The sequence below is a fragment of the Mercenaria mercenaria genome, chromosome 12 (genome assembly GCF_021730395.1).
Source record: "Mercenaria mercenaria strain notata chromosome 12, MADL_Memer_1, whole genome shotgun sequence".
NCBI classification, from domain to species: Eukaryota; Metazoa; Mollusca; class Bivalvia; order Venerida; family Veneridae; genus Mercenaria; species Mercenaria mercenaria.
Window position 1 is genome coordinate 12,364,507 of NC_069372.1, and position 20,524 is coordinate 12,385,030.

Genomic DNA, 20,524 nt, shown 5'->3' on the forward strand with positions numbered 1-20,524 from the left:
TTTAAACATATACGAGTATCAGTACGTTTCAGTACATGGCGGGTACCTAAAGTACCGTGTATTGATGTGTAGAATGTCTCCACGTTACTTTCGCCAACAAAATGAATTTGCAAGCCATGACTAACTATTTCAATTTGACTGACGGACGGACATCCAAATTGTGCGAATAAAAAGGGAAGCCACTAGTTACTAAACGACATACACTAGACTGGCATCGTGGCCTCCGTAAACAGGTGGTTAAGGTCGCTGACTTCAAATTACTTGCCCCTCATCGATGTGAGTTCGAGCCTCACACTGGGCGTTAAATTCTTCATGTGAGGAAGCCATCCATCTGGCTTGCGGAAGGTCAGTGGTTTTATCCAGGTATCCGCTTGTGATGAAATAATGCACGGAGGAACACCTGGGGTCTTCCTCCACCATCAAAACTGGAAAGTCGCCATATGACCTGTACTAGTAAATGTGTCGGTGCGACGTTAATAAACTAGACTGGCATCAGTCGTTAGAACCCTTCAACACAAATACCTCTACGATAAAAGTCTCTATCTGGAAAAGTGACAATATCTTTTATCTCTGATTCTAGCTTAATAAACTAGGTAAAGCATTCCAGATCGATTTTGTTTAAACAAGTCCTTTTCGAAAATATTAAAATATTTATGATTTCAGCAGAAATCAAATAATGAGATATGAAATGAAACGCATACACCAGTCAATTCAATAAAAATCAAAACATTGAATAATTTGCAATTCACTGGATGGAAACCATGTTTTATCCATAATATTCATTTGTTGAACAACAAAATCAAGTTAGCAACGATCATTTGACTGTGGGTTCTCACTTCGAGATATTGCATTTTCATTTAGCTTAGAAAGAAGATATATAGACCTATCAGTCGCACTTTTTTCACTAGATAAACTTGACTGCAATGAAGCCTTTCCACAGCGTTTGTTTAGGAATCTTTCTTGCCTTTGCAATCAAAATATGTAGAAAGAGTTTCAATCTGGACATTGGATTAAAACGGACGATGCCGATAACTTGGACGTTCAAATTTTTCAAATGATTATACTTGAAGACATTAAAAAATGCATTGAATCGTGTAAAACCAGGAAAAAATGCAATTTCTTCAACTTCGAGAATCGCGCAAAACTTTGCTACCTCATTGAGGGAAACAGCACCATTTTGCCCGAGAAGAAACCCGGATTTAGCTTCGGAAATAAGACAGAATGGGATTTGGTAAGATAAAGGTTTTGGAGCATGCGTGTCAGGAAAGTATTAATGTCTTTTCAGTAGACTGTTTTTTTTTCTTCTTCTTCTTAAAACGTATAACAATGCCATTTATTTTATTCATCATTACTAAGAACTCAAATCGTGGTACTAGGAATTTTAATTCTATCTTTTGAAAAAATATATTAATGTGATTTGATTCCAACATCAAATAATAACCACGGGTTGCATCGTCAAATAACAAGTCACTAAGTATTTTAATTTTGGTGACTGATTTGTTGATGGATTATTATCAAACTATTTATCATTATTTTCTTTTATATTTTGTAAACTTTCGAAAAATAATCATTAGCCTGAAGCTTTTCATGTGCTAGGATTTCTCACAATTTTTGTTATAATGATATCATGGTATTAATGAATACCCGTACCGCTAGAATCTGATTCTGGAGGTACGGATCCGTCAATCTAGACAATCCTGTTTTTGGGAATAGTTATTTCGTTTAAACGAATTAGTTATTTCGTTTAAACGAATTAGTTATTTCGTTTAAGCGAATTAGTTAATTCGTTTAAACGAAATAACAAATTCGTTTAAACGAAATAACTAATTCGTTAATTCGTTTAAACGAAATAACTAATTCGTTTAAACGAAATGATTTCGTTTAAACGAAATGCTTTCGTTTAAATGAAATAGTTATTTCGTTAAAACGAAATGATTTCGTTTAAACGAAATAAAAAAAAGTCTCACAGTACCTAAGTGGGAAAAAAGTGCGTAACATGTCACTTTAAGGGCACCGTAAATTTGTACCACTTTGATTCCTCGTTATTTATAAGGTGTTCCTCGGTTATTAAGGTTCGAATGAAAATGTTAACAATTGGGCGAATGCTGGTATCTTATGAATAGTTTAGATTCAAGTTTTAGTTGAATACTGGTTAAATCTTTATTTTTGTTGTTTATTTGCAACAAAATTTAAGATGTAAATAACACACAACATCTGGAAAAAGGAGGTCCGTACCCACAGACAACCCCTAACTGGATTGTCTAGGGGTACGGATCCGTCGTACCTCTAGACACTTCCATGCATGTATTTCTGTTTCGAGGAGTGTTAGGTGAGAAACTATTTTAGTTTCAAAGACAAAATCTACTCGCTTCTTTGAACTTTTCGAGAAAAACATAATCTTTCGATTCAGCAAATTCGTCATATAACAGTGATGAAATGCGGAAGAGTTGCGATTGTATTATGTTTAATTTCATACTGAAAACTGTACAAAGTTGATAGCAGGTAAATTACTGGAAGTGTCGCTTATACGGTTTCAATTGTAAAAGTGTCAATTGTAAATAAGTCTAAAAAAAACATGGAAAAGCTGCTAGAAATGGCAAACCGAAGCAATTAATAATTGAAAATATACTTTAATGGAAACATTTGGGACTTTGGCTATATTAAATCGCGGCAAAAGCTACCTCAGTAAATCTCTAAGTTGAAGGGTTCTCTAAAACTAGAATGTCGTCCGGGTCCGAGTTTCAGATCAAGTTAGATAAATAATGTATTGTCTCAGGCAAGGCTGAGGCAGGCAGAGACCGTGCTAGGGCGATCATGGCTTCTTAAGATGCCAAAAAGAATTATTAAGGAGAATGCTAGGAGGGACAGATTTGGCATGAGAAAAAAACTCAAATAGCATAGAGGTTGAGATGGAATGTATAGTTAGTCGGAAACAAATAATAAAGTTCGAAATCTTCATTAAACATTAAATAGTTTCAAACATTTGCAATCTTCTTTTCAATAATTTGTTTCTAATCAAAGGTAAAGTAGCTTGGGGAAAGTTAAATCATTAATTCATTTCACATTGTTCTACGCGGTCATTAATTTGAGGTTTTATACAAAGTTTGAAGCAATTATTTGTTTTATATAAACTTAGTTGATATCAGACATTCGTCTGAGACTTTGGTTTAAAACAGACTGGCATTCATCAAACAGTAATGGTTTGAAACAATGCCTTGGTGAATGCATTTAGTTGAAACGGACAGAAGTCTGACACTCTGCTTTGAAACAATCATTAATTTGACTCAGTTCCTGCTCCAACAGTTATTTTTCCAACACTTTATGTCACTTTGTATTTGAAAGCTCGGCGAGAAACGTTGCGCTTCTACAGTGTTTTTCAAGCTTAAAAAAAAAAGATACCCGATGTTTACACAGTGCGCATGCGTAAACATTAAACTGTTTTCTCATAACACACCGTAACAAAACGACTTTTCAGGCATTCGCAGGAAAGGTTTTCAGATACTAGGATACATTATTTATGTTGCTGTACATTACTGCGAAATCGTTTAATTGTGCTGATATAAAATTTTGTGTGTTTTGTTCAAAACTAAATTTCAAAGTTTAAAGATAAAATGAGCCGTTCCATGAGAAAACCAACATAGTGGCTTTGCGACCAGCATGGATCCAGACCAGCCTGCGCATCTGCGCAGTCTGGTCAGGATCCATGCTGTTCGCTTTCAAAGCCTATAGCAATTAGAGAAACCGTTAACGAACAGCATGGATCCTGACCAGACTGCGCGGATGCGCAGGCTGGTCTGGATCCATGCTGGTCGCAAACCCACTATGTTGGTTTTCCCATGGCACGGCTCAAATATTCTTTAATCTTCTTGTTCATTGGGATTAAATTTTTGCGGCTTCACACTATAATGAAATCCATGAAAATTAGTCCGCAACGAAATTTTATATTTTCTAACGTTCTTTTACCTTTCACATGCTTGCAGACAGGATATGAAGCGTGTGGTAACTGCAGTGATTACAACGTTTGCAAGAAGGGTGGTGACGGCAAATACTCTAGATGTCTTAACTCTGGTGAATATGCTTTTTTTAATTACCCGCCGAACGCGGAGGGATATTGTTTTGGCGTTGCCCGTCCGGCAGTTCGTCCGTCCGTCCGATATTGAAACCCTCACATAATTATTAATTAACGCATAACCTTTGCTCACATATAGTATTATCTCCCTTGACCTGTAAAAGCAGAGTTTGTCCCGATGATTTTTTTTGCCAAAAAAATTGCTTTTAATTAAAATAGTCTTTCAGCTAAAATGCTAAAATTACCAAACCTCACATAATTACTAATTAACATATGGCCTTTGCTCAGATATCGCCTTTGACCTAGTAATGGCAGAGTTTTCTCCCTAAATTTGGTAACAGATATAGAATTTTGACTGTGTAACCTGTTGCCGGATCTTTTTCACTAGAATTTTTTTTTAGATATTGATTTAATTCGAAATGTATTCAACTTAGCCTTAAATATGAAATTTAGACGTAATATGTCTTTCAGATTGTTCTTCATGTCCTACGAATTTAATTATTTAATTAAATCCCTATTTTGCGAATCTATAAAAGATAATAACATGTACTAAATACGGTAAACGTTTTGACAAATAAGTTTCCATAGTGGCAGTTTATTGGAAAATCATAAATTAGAAAAGGTTCGCTTTGCCAAAATTATAGTCTATAAATTGAAAGTCTCTGAATGGAGTAAAAATAAGTTTTATTTCATCAATATGTATTCTTTTATCAAAATGCATGCAATAGTTTACAATTTATTCATTATCGGAGATAATATCTGATGTAAATGAAAACAGGTATGGGAAACATTAACCGGATTTCTAGACAAATCTAAAATTTTCAGTATGGACACAGATGTCGGCCATAACTAAAAAACTGAACATAAATCTGTGAAAGAAGCTGCAGTCACGGTCAAAATTTTTTTTCCTTGACTGTGCTCACCACTGAAAATATTCATATGGCAAAAAAAAAAAAAAAAAAAAAAATAAAAAAAAAAAAATAAAATAAAAAAATACCGATTTCTTTCTGCAACGTTAAGTGACATGTTTAGAACAAAAAAGTAATTGTTTCGAAAACTATACTAGTATTCAGTGGTGGCAAACGATGTTTATTTTTTTCAAAATTTGAAAATTTTCCAAACAGTGTACCCCATATCCTTTCCACAGCCTTAACGTACTAAAACGTATTAACGTCTGATGGCCCTTTCAATCTTCCGTAGAAACAACATTTATTACACGAAACTTATTTTGAAAATATTTCTGAAATGTCTAGGTCTGCAGCTCTCAAACACGGTTATATCTTACATCTGAGGCAAATACGGACACTCTCAGACAATATCAAAAATGACATTTTGAGCGATTTGATGAAGTTCCAAAATTATCAATGTACGCTTGGTCCGTTACGGACCCCTGTGGGATTTGTGTTTATCAAGAGCTCAAATATTTTTTCATAGATTAAAAGCTGACATGCTGTACTAAAGCCCAGGTAATTTCAATTCGTAATAAAATGCTGAAAATTGGCTCCCCAATAGCAAAAAAAAAAAAAAAAAGAAGTCCACGCGCATACATTTAGACGGGGTGACCCCTGCGCGTGACCCCTGACTATCTACGAATCAAAATGCAGCTTTCGTTTTCAAGTTTAACATTTCTACTTTCATTTTATTTACTTCTGGAAATAGCTGAAGGTCGAGTGACGTCATTTACTGTGTTGTCAAAAACATACATATGCCTGGCGAAATTGCATAAATATGTGCTGGCCGTCCTAAGGATATAACGCTTCAAGTCAACCTGAAGACATTTACGAATGAAGAAAAACAATTTAAAATGTTGATTTGAATGGACTTTCTTAAGTTCTTTACAAATTTTCCATAAATTAAGTATTCCAGTGTGCTTAGTTTTAGAAACTTGCCAGTGATATAAATATAATGTTTGTTTTTTTTATTTTGTTTAGACTGATAGTAATACTGTAAATGCGTTGAATGACGTCATGTGATGACTTCTTGCAGGAAATCTTTCGTATTTTTTTGGGAATTACTTCAGAAGACATAACATCATATTCTTTGAACCGATCAATGTGTAAAACATCCTACACACATCCATAACTCTCTGACTTTAAAAAAAAATGTAAATGAATGATTGAGAATAGATATATTTTGTTTGATTTTAATTCTGTATTTATGACAAGATAAAAAGTTTGTTTCAGAAACTTTTGGTCCGATATTTGAACTATCTTTTAGTATTTAATTCTATTTAGTATAACTATGAAGACTGGCTATGTATGCATTGATATTACCTAACCTTTTTACAGGATGTGGACCGCCGGAAAAGAAGAGTAATGCGATTGTCCTGGGGAACATGTTCTCAATCGGTGATAAGATCCAATACGAATGCAAGAAATTCTACAAACCAAAGAATGACGTTCCATTGACATCAACGTGCCGTGAAAATGGAACATGGACTCCAGTAGATGAGTGCGTGCTTGCAGGTAGTTCTTTCCTGTGAAACATTTTGATGGCTTCCATGAAACGCACAAGTCCTTGTTTAAATGTATAACACAGCATAGCCTAGGGAATTCACATAAATAATTAAATATCTCGTTAAATATGCTGTACCCAATTTCATTTAAGGTTTTTATGCATCCTTTTTAAAGGAAATCTAGCTTTGTTTAGGTCAAAGTATAATCTGTCCAATACATAAGTCAGGAGCCCTTAATGATCCGAGCAATTATAGAGGTATATCTGTAACTACCACAATGTACAAAATCTTTTCTAATATAATGAACTCACGTTTATATTCGTGGGCTTAAAACAATCAAAAAATTGATGAAGCCCAAGCAGGATTCTGCCATTGATAACGTGTTTTGTTTACAAGCCATGGCTCAGAAATACTTGTCTAGATCTGGTGGTCTTTTTACTGCCTATATGTCGACTTCAAGAAAGCTTTTGATAAGATTAACCATAAAAAGTTATTTGAAAGTTTACAATCTAAAGGTGTAAACGGTAATTTTCTCAGGATCCTTGCTCAAATGTATCAAAATTTACAATCTTGTGTTAAGACATCAACTGGGAGAGTAACGGATTATTTTCCGTGTAACATTGGTACAAGACAAGGGGACATAAGTAGTCCTATGATTTTTTCCTTATTTATTGATCAGTTATCCTCCTTACTGCGTGAAAAATGCAATTCAGGTATTTTTATCGACAATTCAATACCTGAGATATATTATGTCTGATGTTTGCAGATGACATTGCAAATTGTGCAGAAACTGTATTTAAGTTACAACAACAACTCAACGTAATAGAACAATTTTGTAATTCAACAGGGATGGAAGTTAACCTCAGTAAAACTGAAATAATTGTATTACGAAATGGTGGACCCTTAAGAATTAATGAAAGATGGTTTTTCCGTGGCCAATTAGTTAGCGTTACGACTGTTTATAAGTATATGGGCATCTTATTTACGCCGACCTTATCTTGGACAGCAGCTAAAGAAAAGTTAGCGTCACAGGCACAAAAGTCGATATATGCTATGTATAACTATCAAAGGCCATTTGGATATTTTAACATTAAACAGTTGTTTCAGTTATTTGATGCTATGGTAAAACCAGTACTCTGCTATGGATCTCAGATTTGGGGATATAAATATTCGCCAGAAATAGAAACCATACATACTAAGTTTTGTAAAAAATTTCTTGGAGTAAAAAACTCAACGAATAATATAATTGTTTTGGGAGAATGTGGCAGACTACCAATGTGTATAACCTATTATTCAAACTGTGTTAAGTATTGGTGTAAACTAATACAGATGGATAACTCTAGATACCCTAAACGGTGTTATTATATGCTAAAATCTTTAGATAACATAAGCAGAATCACCTGGGCTACTCAGGTCAAACACTTGTTATTTTTGTATGGTTATGTTTGGGTTTCTCATGATGTTGGAGATATTGACTACTTCGTTAGTATTTTTCGTCAAAGACTCATAGATTGTCATACACAAAACTGGAAAGAGTCTATCGATGAATCAAGTAGATGTCACCATTATAAACATTTTAAAACTTTATTAAATACAGAACGTTACCTTACAATAAATTTGCCATTTAAATACAGGCTAGCAATGTCAAAATTTCGTTGTTCAAGCAATAAGCTGCATGTTGAAACTGGTAGGCACAACAATACCCCTTTTGGATCTCGTATCTGCCAATTTTGTTATAATAGAAGTAACACTAGTATTGTTGAATGTGAATATCATGCTTTTTTTCAATGTGAGAAATTCAGTGAGTTCCGTAATCAGTATCTTCTTAATTGGTATTCATCTGACAGAAGTATACAAAGTTTTTATAACATGCTTAGCTCTGATAATGAAAAGGTGTTGTATCAAACAGCATTGTATCTTGAGAAGCTTTTAAATAATGTTTGACCTGTTAATTATGATATTCAGCAGCCTATAGAACTATTATGTTAAGATATGTTTGCTAGTCGACTGTGTGCTGAATCTATGAATATGTGTCTCAACTTAATCAGTGTATATGTATACATTTTGTGGGATCACAACTATCTGATTGAACCACATACTATATATTATTTAGTGTATTTTGGGCCGGAGGCCTTTGTTACATTTAATAAACTTTTGACTTGACTTGACTTGACTTGAAACAGTCTTTTTAAACTTGAAAACACCTTAAATTCTCCTTAGCCTTTCCGTGGAGGTTCTTCATTGTCTTCGACCATCGCGCAAAAGTTTGCTTTCTTAAAACAAAATAATAATTGTTTAAAAAGCTGTATTCAGTGGTGGCAAAAATTGTCAACAATTTTGAACATTTTCCAAACAATGTACACCATATAATGCTGCAAGTCAACCTGAAGATATTTACAAATTAAGAAAAAAAAATGAAATACTGATTTGAATGGAAGTTCTCATTACAAGTTCTTTATAAATTTTCCATAAATAAAGTATTCCAGTGTGCTTATTTTTAGAAATGTCGGTGATAAAAGAAATTTATTTTTGTTTAGACTGATAGTAATAGTGTAATTACGTTGAATGACGTCATGTGATGACTTCACGTGTTGTCAAACTTGCAGGAAATATTTCGTATTTTTTTGGGAATTACTTCAGAAGGCATAACATCATATTTTTTGGACCGGGCAAAGTGGAAAAAATCATACAGACATTCATAACACAGACTTTTTAAAATTAGAATATAAATGAATGATTGAGATTATTGTTTTTATATTCTAATTACGTTCTTATGTGAAGGTAGAAAGATTATTTCATAAACTTTTCGTCTGATATTTGACTTATTTCTTCGTCTTTTTCAATAGTATCAATTTTTTTTTATTGTTTTACAGAATGTGGACCACCGGAAAAGAAGGAGAATGCGATTGTCCTGGGGAACATGTTCTTAATCGGGAATCAGATCCGATACGAATGCAAAAAATTTTACAAATCAAACAAGGTGACATCAACTTGCCGTGAAGATGGGACATGGACTCAAGTAGACATTGTGTGCGTGCTTGGTAGGTAGTTCTTACCTGTGAAACTATTTGATGGCTTCCGTGAAACGCACCACTCCTTGTTTTAATGTAAAACGCAGTAGTCTAAGAAATTCACATGCATATATCGTTAAATATGCTATACCCACAATTTAAGGTTTTTATGTATCCTTTTCGAAGGAAACCTAGCTTTGTTTAGAAACTGTGTTGAACTTGTTTACACTTTATATTATCCGAAGCCTTGCCATGGAGGTGCAATTTGATAATGTTTCTTTGTATTGTTTTCGTTTTTAGAAGATGACGTTTACAAGGTCCCCGAGGGGAGATTCTACAAAATCATCCTTGGAAAACAAAATTGGAATGATGCTAATGTATGTGTATAGCTATTAATTTAGTTTTAAAAATCAGAAAAAGAAACGACAGGATAGTTACCTTTATCATTACATAATGTTATACAGGTATGAAGGCTAGTGTTTAGACAAAATTTCAATACACAACCGTGAATTTAGTAAGCTCACATTAATATCCACTTAAACCCAATTATGAAACATCTTGAAGCGTATTAAAATCATTCTTTGTTCCGATTTCCGGCGTTATTGGTGCGACATTAACGCGGTTGGTTTCGAACCCTCGATCGACAGTATATATGTCCGACAAATTATCTATTGAAATATAAACATATCTTTCTTTATTGAGATTTTTTAACTTATGATTTCAATAATTCTAGAAAATATGTTCAAGTATTGGCGGATATTTGATTGACATTACATCTCAAGGAGAACAGACTTTTATAGAAAAGAAATTGGGGGGTAAGTATTTCCACTTTTCATAAACCATTCCCGTTAAACGCAATAGTTGTGTAATTTTAAGTACCACGATCCGTCATCGTCCGCCCATCCCCATTCGTCCACCGTTCATCGACAATTTTTTATTATCCTATATATTAAGTTAATTAACAGGCAAAATTGCTTCATCAGCATTAGAACTATGATGCTTAGCATAGTCAAAACATGAACAAAAAGGCGCGGTAGGAATTTTAAAAGGAACATTAGATTATAGCTTTAACTGTGTTTTTTTCTGACGGTAAAGCTCAAAATTGCATAGGCACGACTATGAATTTTCCCTGGATTTCACGATATTTCAAATAACATCAGGAACTGTTTTTCTTTTCGGAAGTCGAATTACAACTGAACTTTGGTGGGTCTTTTCAGTTGTTTTATGTTCAATATCCTGGGTTTTGATTTGATTTTCTGATACTCATGTAAAGCAAACCACTTATTTTCATAGCAAGCTACCGTAAAATAGAATGCTATTTTTGTGCGTTTGTAAGTGTATAAACCACATTGGGACTTCTTGCATATCATTCAAGAATCGCTAGCGCGATTTACATATTTGCCAGAACGCACAAAAATAACATTTAATTCTTAAATGATCACGTGATCCGAGATAAGTTCATTAAGGTAGTACAGCGTTTGGAATTTCCAGTTATATCTAGAAATAATGAATCAGTTTTACTATTCAAAGTAATGTTTCTCTCTACCAATCGGGGAGAAACCATTCTGATGCCTAAGCGGCAGGCAAAATTGAATCAACATCTCCAGAACTAGGTTGCATGACACTGTAAAAATTGCCACTGGTAAACGGATAAGTGCAAGTTTCATGGAATTTACCAAAAATGTATAGAAAAAAAAAAGAGTTCAAAATGTAGTTCCATGCTGTTGATGGAATGAATCATATGAGGATGTGGCAGTAATATTTTTGGCTTAGTTTTATCGTTTATTGTATTGAGTAAAGATTTAGACCATTTTCATTGTGAATCATGTTCCAGTTTTATTCATTGAGTACATGTCTACATACGCGTAATTACTAAACGGCAATTTCCATGGGAGCATTTTCAGAGGGTGATGTTTTTCCAGAACTTATTATTTTTCTTATATGAAAATAACATCTCAATATTTTAGTTTTTGGTAAGAAGACATGTTATACTAATTGACTATAATGGTTTACGTATTATTGGAATGCTCTAAAGTACTGAAAACGAGGTCACAAGATTTCATTGTTTATATGAAATAAAGAAGGAACTGAATTGGTATAGTGTAACCTTTATACCCGGTCCGGAGAAAATTACTTCTTCTTGAAACGTCAATATTTTTGGAACATGGAAAGAGGGAAGAGGACGGGTTGTCATGTATCGGTTCAGAAAGATTTTTGACATGTTCAGCCATTGAGCTAATACTAAATGAGTAATATGGCTTTTCTACATTTCTAAAAATGCACTTCGGTCGAAATCCTTTCAAAATGGTATGTTTAGATCCACCACAAAATAAACAGTAGATGACCTTAAATATCCTGTACATAATAGTTACTAAGTACAAAGGAGAACATCTTACTAATAGGAAAGTGTTGTTTGATTAGTTATTCATATCATACTTATGCTTCTTTTATATATTTCAAGCACACGTCAATAAGGTATTTTCAACGGAAAATACATTCCTGCATTTTTATACGCACGAAGGGATGTATTATGTTATACCTCTGGTGTCCATCTGTCTGTCCGTAAGCAATTTCGTGTCCGCTCTGTAACTCTTGAACCCCTTGAAGGATTTCAAAGAAACTTGATACAAAAGTTCACCAGAACGAGACAACGTTTAGAGCGCCTGTTTTGGATGTCGCGCTTCAAGGTCAAGGTCTCACTTAGGGGTCAAAGTTCATATCAGTTTGTTTCGTGTCCACTCTGTAACTCTTGAACTGCTTGAAGGATTTCAAAGAAACTTGGCACAAATGTTCACCACACCTAGACGACGTGCAGAGTTTATGTTTTGGATGACTTGCTTCAAGGTCAAGGTCACACTTAGGGGTCAAAGGTCCAAATGTCATATATGACTTTGCTTTGTGTATATTGCTCTGCATTGCAGTGCTATTATTTTTTTGGCAGATCCCTTTTTTGTTCACTTACAATAAAAATTTTTTGCATTACTTCCCTTTTATGTTACTATAAATAGTTTATTTTGAAACGTTTTTATTATTGGCCGTAGGGAAAAACCGAGACCACTTTCCTGTGGTACAACATGGATGGTACCTCCAATTTTTAAGGTGTATTTTGACATACCTGTACCTGGTAAGGATTATTTTGTGGACTTAGAACTTCTGTTTGAATTTCTCCCCTTTGTTGTTTCTGTCCTTTGGGCTTCAACAGTCAGGTTCTTTAAATTTTGCTCCCATCCTCTGATATAACCCTTCGGGCGTATATTGCCCCGCTTGGCGGCGCTCTTGTTGTAGAGCGCAGCTGTCTCTTATCAAAACGTAACAAAAGATAATTCAAAGGTTTGTGAAAGTAATGAAAGTTGTATATTACCTTTACAGATCGGACCTGTTACTGGACAGGTGGTAAAAACATGCATGGAACATACAAATGGCTGGATGGAAGAGAAGTTAACTACACGAACTGGTACCCTATGGAACCTAGAGACCGCGACAAAGAATATTGTTTGGCTATCGAAGGTGAAATAGGATTCAATTACAAGTGGGATGACAAACCTTGTGACAGTAAATGTTGTCCTATATGTGAACTGAATTAAAAGAAGATTCTGATTCGTCAGGGAGAAAGGTCATAGTGATATACATATAGGTGTTTGAAGTAAATTTGTCTTTGGATTGAAAACAAGATGTTCCATTTTCCTTGACAGGTGTAGTAACGATAGATTTTCTGTGCATAGCAATAGATAATACTCGATTGCTTTATACGCTTTATAATTTAAACTTCTTTCTTTCATTGTGTAACACACGGTGGCATAATGGTGAATATTAAAAAATCACGAAACCAAAGTAAGTTGCTCGGGTATTTTTTGGTCTTTTGAAAAAAGTCATGAAACGATCAAGTGGACCGTGTCATTTTTTCAACAACACCACCACCAACAACAACATCATCATCATCATCAACAACAACAACAACAACAACAAAAATACACGAAGAAATTTCTTTGGTTTCGCGATTTCGCTTTATGCACAAACTTTGTCACATTTTTTTCCACTGTAGTCACAGATGTATCGTTTAGAACTTTTTGGTAATAAATATATAATACAATTATAGAAGCCGTGTTACTGGTCTTGAACAGAAAAAGAATTAAAAAAACGAAAGAAAGAAACCTCAAAAGAAATACATGTCAAATTTCAATTTGTGCAAGCATCTTCCGCTACATTGTACATTGTATATAAAAATAAAGCTATCATATAAATGCTTGTGTGAAAATGCTGTCTTCACTCCCTCTCATAGTCATTTTTGATTGTATTAAATTTCATAAAATCCCTTCTGTAATTGATAGATGTTCAGCCATTCAATTTTCTCTTTGTGCAATCTGTTTTTACATGTGAATGAAACCGCCAAATTGTATAAAGTAAGACTAAGTGCTGTTTAAAACAAAGTTAAAACAGCCTACATTGTATAAAACCGCACAAGTGTCACATTGGTATGTTCTTTGTTCTCTACAACAGGGACCTATGAAGGGATTTTACAGTTCAGCTAGACAAATACCCCATCATATTTGAAAACCTGTCAAATGCCTAAATTTTGATGCATTTTTGCAATAGAATATCAATGTGTAAATGTCGAAGGTAACGAGGCTCTGCTGAGTTACCGTAAAGCATTTATCCAGGAGCGAGATATTTCCATATACGCTTTCAACTAGTGACAAATTCTTTTTCTTGCATGTCGTATTTCTCAATTTATAGAAAAAAGTGAGTAGAACGAATGTTTTTCTTTTAAGCACTATCTTATTATAGTAGCCTATGAATTTACGCATTCATTCACCAGTTACAGCACATGAGTCATCTTACACCCCGGGATGTAAGACGAGTTTTTCCCGCACGGAAAAAAACACAGGAAAATCCTTTCCGGCATGTAAAAAATCTTTATCAAAGTTTTCAGCATTTTACTAGATCTATCTATGAATATGTCCTAGGAGATCATTAATTATATTCGAGAGAAATATTTTTAGCAAGGCAACCTACAGTTTATTTTTTATTTTTATAGAAATCAATGTCATCTCTGTTCGAAGAAAAAAGTGAGTGTTTAAAATTTTTATTTAAAAAATAGAGATCTGCATCTCACAAATTCTGTACTGGTGAAAAGGGTTTAAAAAGTGTCCGTTTGTTGGTCTCCGACCAGTAAAGCGTTTAAACATCAAATCACATTCTTATCCGAATATGATTCTTCCAGTAACTGATCACATTATACTTTCGGTAGTGGCTTAAGGTCTTGTCACTTTACCTAGGAGAGGAGGTTAAGTATATACACATTTTACACTTATAGTTAATATATAAATGATACAAATTTGTTATTTAGTCTGAGTAAAAACAGAAAAGGTCCTCTATACTCGTTAAATTCTTCTATACGTGACGACACGCATAAAACTGACAACACAAATGACGTCACGCACACGATATCAAATTTAAACGTCAATATTGAAAAAATATTGACGTTTCATGATGAAGTAGAATAATGTCTCTAGTATTTTTTTTTATAAACGGCTATGAAGTAGATAATTGTCCCTATACTCTAGTATTTCTTTATATTTGGCGATAAAGTAGGTAACTGTCTTAATTATGTCTTTTTATATATGGCAGTGAAGTAGGTTACTGTCTTTAATATTTCTTTACAGAGTGCGATGAAGTAGGTATTCTTTATATACGGCGATAAGTAGACAATGTCTCGAGTATTCATTTAAGACGGCGAGGAAGAAGGTAACTGTCTCTAGGATTTTTATATACGGCGACGAAGTTGGTTACGCTCTTTAGCATTTCTTTGTTACTGTCTCTAGTATTTATTTATATACGGCGATGAAGTATATGTTCCACTATTTATTTATAAATGGCGATAAAGTAGGTAATTGTCTCTGGTATTTCTTTATATACGGCGATGCAGTAGGTAATTGTCTCTTCTATTTCTTTATAAACGACAATGAAGTAGGTACATTCTCTAGTATTTCTTTATATACGGCGATGTAGTAGGTAACTGTTCCAACTATTTCTTTATATAAGGTGATTAAGTACTAAGTAACTGCTTTTAGTATTTATTTATTAACGCCGATGAAGTAGGTAACTGTCTCTACCATTTCTTTATATGGCGATGAAGTAGCTACTATTTCTTTATATGGCGATGAAGTAGGTAACTGTCTCTACTATTTCTTTATATGGCGATGAAGTAGGTAACTGTCTCTACTATTTCTTTATATGGCGATGAAGTAGGTAACTGTCTTTAGTATTTCTTTATATATAATCTTGTTCATGTTTTCTCGTTAAAATACAGTCAATTTGACTTCAACTGCATTTAATTTGATTTAATTTGCAATCTCCTAAAAATCCCGTGAACTTGGAAGATCATGTCTTTAAGTCTGATTGCCTAAGTTGAAATTTTATATGACACTGTATGGAATTTCAATCGACAAAATATATCGTCATTATGAATACAATGCATATAAACAGAAAGTTTTGTTAAATAGCTAAAAACAGGAACAAAAGTGATAATAAGTGTGGAAACATACAGGTCATTTAAAGTAATAGAATATATTGTTGAACAAGGCAATGCCTCGGATCGAAGTCTGAAAATTGTAAAGATGTTCCGAAATATGAAAGCACAAAAAATACATATAACTACTTTAAGGTGTCTTAAATCTCACAAGAGCAGGAGAACTCTCTATTTGTATCACACCAATGACATACGGCTTTAGAAATGTAACTCACAAGGCTTTCCGTTAAAGCAGATACCTGTATGAGCCGCACCATGCGAAAACCAACATAGTACATTTGCGACCAGCATGCATCAAGACCAGCCTGCCCATCAGCGCAGTCTGGTCAGGGTCCATGCTATTCGCTAACGGTGTCTCTAATTGTAATAGGCTTTGAAAGCGAACAGCGTGGATCCTGATCAGACTGCGCGGCTCATATCTTGAATTTATGCCACTTCATGACTAGAATGACATTATATCAATGAATTCTAGTAAAATATTTTGAAAAAAATAATACAAACAAATAAAATAAATTTTCGAAATGTAAGACATATTCAGTATGAGACAGTTTTGTTATAAGAACCATGTGCTGCAACTAAAGTTGTGACCGACAATTTGTCCACTTGTATGTAACGTAACAACTAAAACATTCGTACACTTTCATGAATTGTATGCTGCTGGAAAAGGCATGTTCTTGCTGAAGATAGTGTATTCTAAATGAAGCTCATAACTCTGTGTAAATTCAAAACAAAACAATACAATCTGCTGCACATCCAGGATCTACGAAATCAGTCGTGACCATTAGATCAATGACAGTTATAGTGGCATATTTTTGCCAAACTCAAATCCACTTTTATGCTACACAGATTTCTCTAAAATTTCGCATATACAGTTTGTATCCAGGACAAACCTACCTGTTAATGCTAAAACTCGTAGCTATCAAGTTGACTTTCTGTAGAAGTTGATAACATCGAAAAATAAGTGTCCGTATTCGCTAGGGGTTTTGGTTTCCATGCTGGAGAACATTTCAGCCGCACCATGAGTAAACCAGCATAGTGCCTTGGCGACCAGCATGGATCCAGACCAGACTGCGCATCCGCGCAGCCTGGTCAGGATCCATGCTGTTCGCTGACGGTTTCTCTTATTGCAATAGGCTTTGAAAGCGAACAGCATGGCTCCTGACTGCGCGGTAGCGCAGGCTCGTCTGGATCCATGCTTGTCGCAAACATACTATGTTTGTTTTCCCATGGCGCGGCTCATTTCTTGAATCTCTTAATAGCTATAGAGAACTCATCAATTGTAATTGCAAGAATACATGTACAAGCAGATATAGGTATACAAATCAAATATGCTGTATAATTATACAGTTGTGTCCGAAACTTTAGGGGAAACACATTCTTTTTCGGGAAAATGGCCTAAATAAACAATATTAATTGTAATAAAGTACATATATAGACCGGAAGTTTGATACCAAGCACTATGGTTTCGTGTCATTCTGAAGGCTTTGTTCTGAATGCAGATCTAATACTAGTATAGTTTTCAGATAATTATTGATTACGATGTTATAATAAACCTAGTGTACATCAAATTTTGCGTTATTTACAGGTGTTTGGATAATTATATGATATTGATATACAAAAATGTATGCTTTAAACATTAAATGTCATGTTAAACAAAACAAAGTTATGTTTATAATGAATTTCAGTAATGTAAAGGAGAAGTTTCACTTTTGCCCCAAACTTGCCTAACAACTGAAGGTCTCTAAACGGAGTAAATTCTGAGCCTCCTTCCATCAAACACATTTGTTTGAACTTCGTTATTGAATGTGTTTCATATAATGATCTAAGAAAAAAGTTTATCCCAGGAATATTTTGGAAAAGACCTAGTATGTATAAATTTGTACAACTTATAAACTCAGAAGATGCCAAACTCGTAAAAAATCTCGCATGTCACATCGAAAAAGCTTTTCAAATAAGAGGTAGCTTACTATATTTACCATAGTGAATATATGTAGATAGTATTTTTATCATACAATTATTTCAAAAGTAAAAAAATCCGTCTTTGTATTTGTTGGGAATTTGTTTACAGAATTGAGTATCTAGGTCGTGTTAGAATGTAGTGCCACATCATCCAAACGGATTTGCCATCTGTCAACCTTGTCATTTCGTTTTTCGGACAAGATGGGCGGAACGATGGTACAGATCTTGTTTAAATTTATTTGTCTGTTTGTGTTATAAGTTTGACATATTTCATCCAAGATATATATAACAGATCTTTCAATATTATTCTGAGAAAATCATTAAACGATATATTTTTATGATAGAAACATTTGTTGTCTGAAAATATATTTTGGTTATATATTTGAATTATGCGAATTTGAATCATATATCTTATTGTCAAATATGTGTGCATGGCAGTTGCATGTTGGAATACAGTTTAGTGTTATTAAAAATAAGAATGACTGATTAATTACACCACGATGATAATTTGTACTCTCTGATGGCCATCTTAACGGCCATATTGAATTTTTGGTACAACGTTGCATACCACTTTTATTTCTTGTTCTTAAAATAAGCTTAATAAGGTTTTAGTTTGTAGCCTAAACAGTTGTTTATCCTAACTACATGTATAATCTACCAATATCATTGTACAAGATGCATACGTTATATTACTGTAAAGTATTAATATATTCTGCGATAGATATGTTAGTCTTAGTAGGTATCATTGTGTGTATCTTATTTCAAATTCGTATTGTTTGACGTTGCTAATCTGTGCCACATGGGTCTAATGACCTTCTGGATTTAATAAATAAACTTTGAAACTTTGAAACTTTTTTGTTTACCAAACGACATGTACTATTTTGAAACGTGTTTCTTTTTAAAAACAACATCTGACGTAATTAACAAATTTGTCTAAAATTAAAATTATACAATAATTACATATGACTGGAAACTTTATACGTAATGTAATTGGTCTAAAGACCTTTTCACAATTCATACATTTTAACAGTCCGGAGTTACATTTTCATATCGATACTCCGAAATAATGATTTGTATTATGAAGGCATAATTTGAAGAAATAATGTATTGGTGGGGTTGAAATATACTTTAACAAACGAAATATTTTTTTTCCAAACCTGTATTAATGAGTAGTTTAAAACGAGCACATTATAATATATGATAGAATTATATGATAAGTGTATAATATTACCAGGCACACACTTTTCTAGATATAAAAGATTTTGTTTGTTTTTGGTTTAACGCCATTTCCAACAGTACATGTATTTCAGTTATTTAACGGCAGGCAGTTAACATAACCAGTGTTCCTGGATTCTGTACCAGTACAAACCTGTTCTCTGCAAATACCTGCTACCTTCCCCACATGAATTAGAGGTGGAGGACGAATGATTTCAGACACAATGTTTTTTATCAAAACATCATGGAGAACATTTGCCTCATCCGTTGATCGAACTCACGGCCGCAAGATCCGTAGCTCTGCGCTCTCCCGTAGAGCCATACGGATGGGGTCTAGCTTTATAAGCGTATATTGTAATATACATGACAGATTTATAAAATAAGTATAGACAATTACCAGGCACATTCTTTTCTAGCGAGCGTTTATGTGACGAGAATAAAAATCAATACATACTAAATTAACTAATTTATTTATAACCCTAAAAGTCTTCTTTAAAAATCTTTCTTACCTGTTATTTTACAAATAGTGTTAAGAGTCTAGTGCTGTTTAAATTTCCTCTTGTGTTATGGAAAAAATGTGAACTTTCTTGGATACATCAAATAAAAGAAATAAAATGAACACCGGAGAATATACAACTCTTCATATTTTCTCAGGTAATTTCAATCAGAGATTATACTTTTTAAAACCATATTTTAAAATGGAAAGCTAAATCTTTGTGTTCTTTGTAAGGTTTGCAAATTTAAAAAAAACAATCTTGAAACAATTTTAAAGACCTTCTTTTACTAGATATTTTACCTCAAGTTTACACCTAATGCATAGTATTGTTAACTCATATACTATTTGCATAAACTATATGTAGAAATTGTACATATTTTCAATTTAGTACATTTGAAGTAATCTAAACTGGGGGTCACGTAGGAATCTTAAAGTCGAATTGGCCCTTTTTTCTATGTCAGTTTTGTGAATGTGCTCAACAAGAAAATGAAACGGGATTTAAAGCCGCCGATTACTGTAAATTCGCGGCTCATATCCTAGCTAATATATTCCGTATAAATTTCAGTGTTACATCTAGTTATAGCTGTCGCGGCCGTTACAAACGGTACAGGAGGTAAGATTTATGTTAACTTTTATTGTTTATATGCTATTCAAGCTAAAAAGTTGAATCATATTTTGTAAAAAATACACAGTTCTACATTTATAAATGTTATGACATTAATTTGTTTTTTTATCATGTTTATAAAAATTAATTTTTATTAATTAAGCTGTGAAGTATTGCATCATTAGA

General features: G+C 33.6%; 1 protein-coding gene across 1 annotated transcript; it reads left to right on the forward strand.

The window, feature by feature from the left end:
- The first annotated feature begins 822 nt into the window (after nt 1–822).
- LOC123534783 (complement factor H-like) lies at nt 823–13,763 on the forward strand. The gene is made up of 7 exons (XM_053519236.1): nt 823–1,231; nt 3,981–4,068; nt 6,358–6,534; nt 9,398–9,565; nt 9,836–9,912; nt 10,269–10,350; nt 12,905–13,763. Exons 1-7 carry the CDS (start codon nt 1,055–1,057, stop codon nt 13,117–13,119), a joined length of 984 nt encoding a protein of 327 aa, XP_053375211.1. The 5' UTR covers nt 823–1,054; the 3' UTR covers nt 13,120–13,763.
- Nucleotides 13,764–20,524: the final 6,761 nt, after the last annotated feature.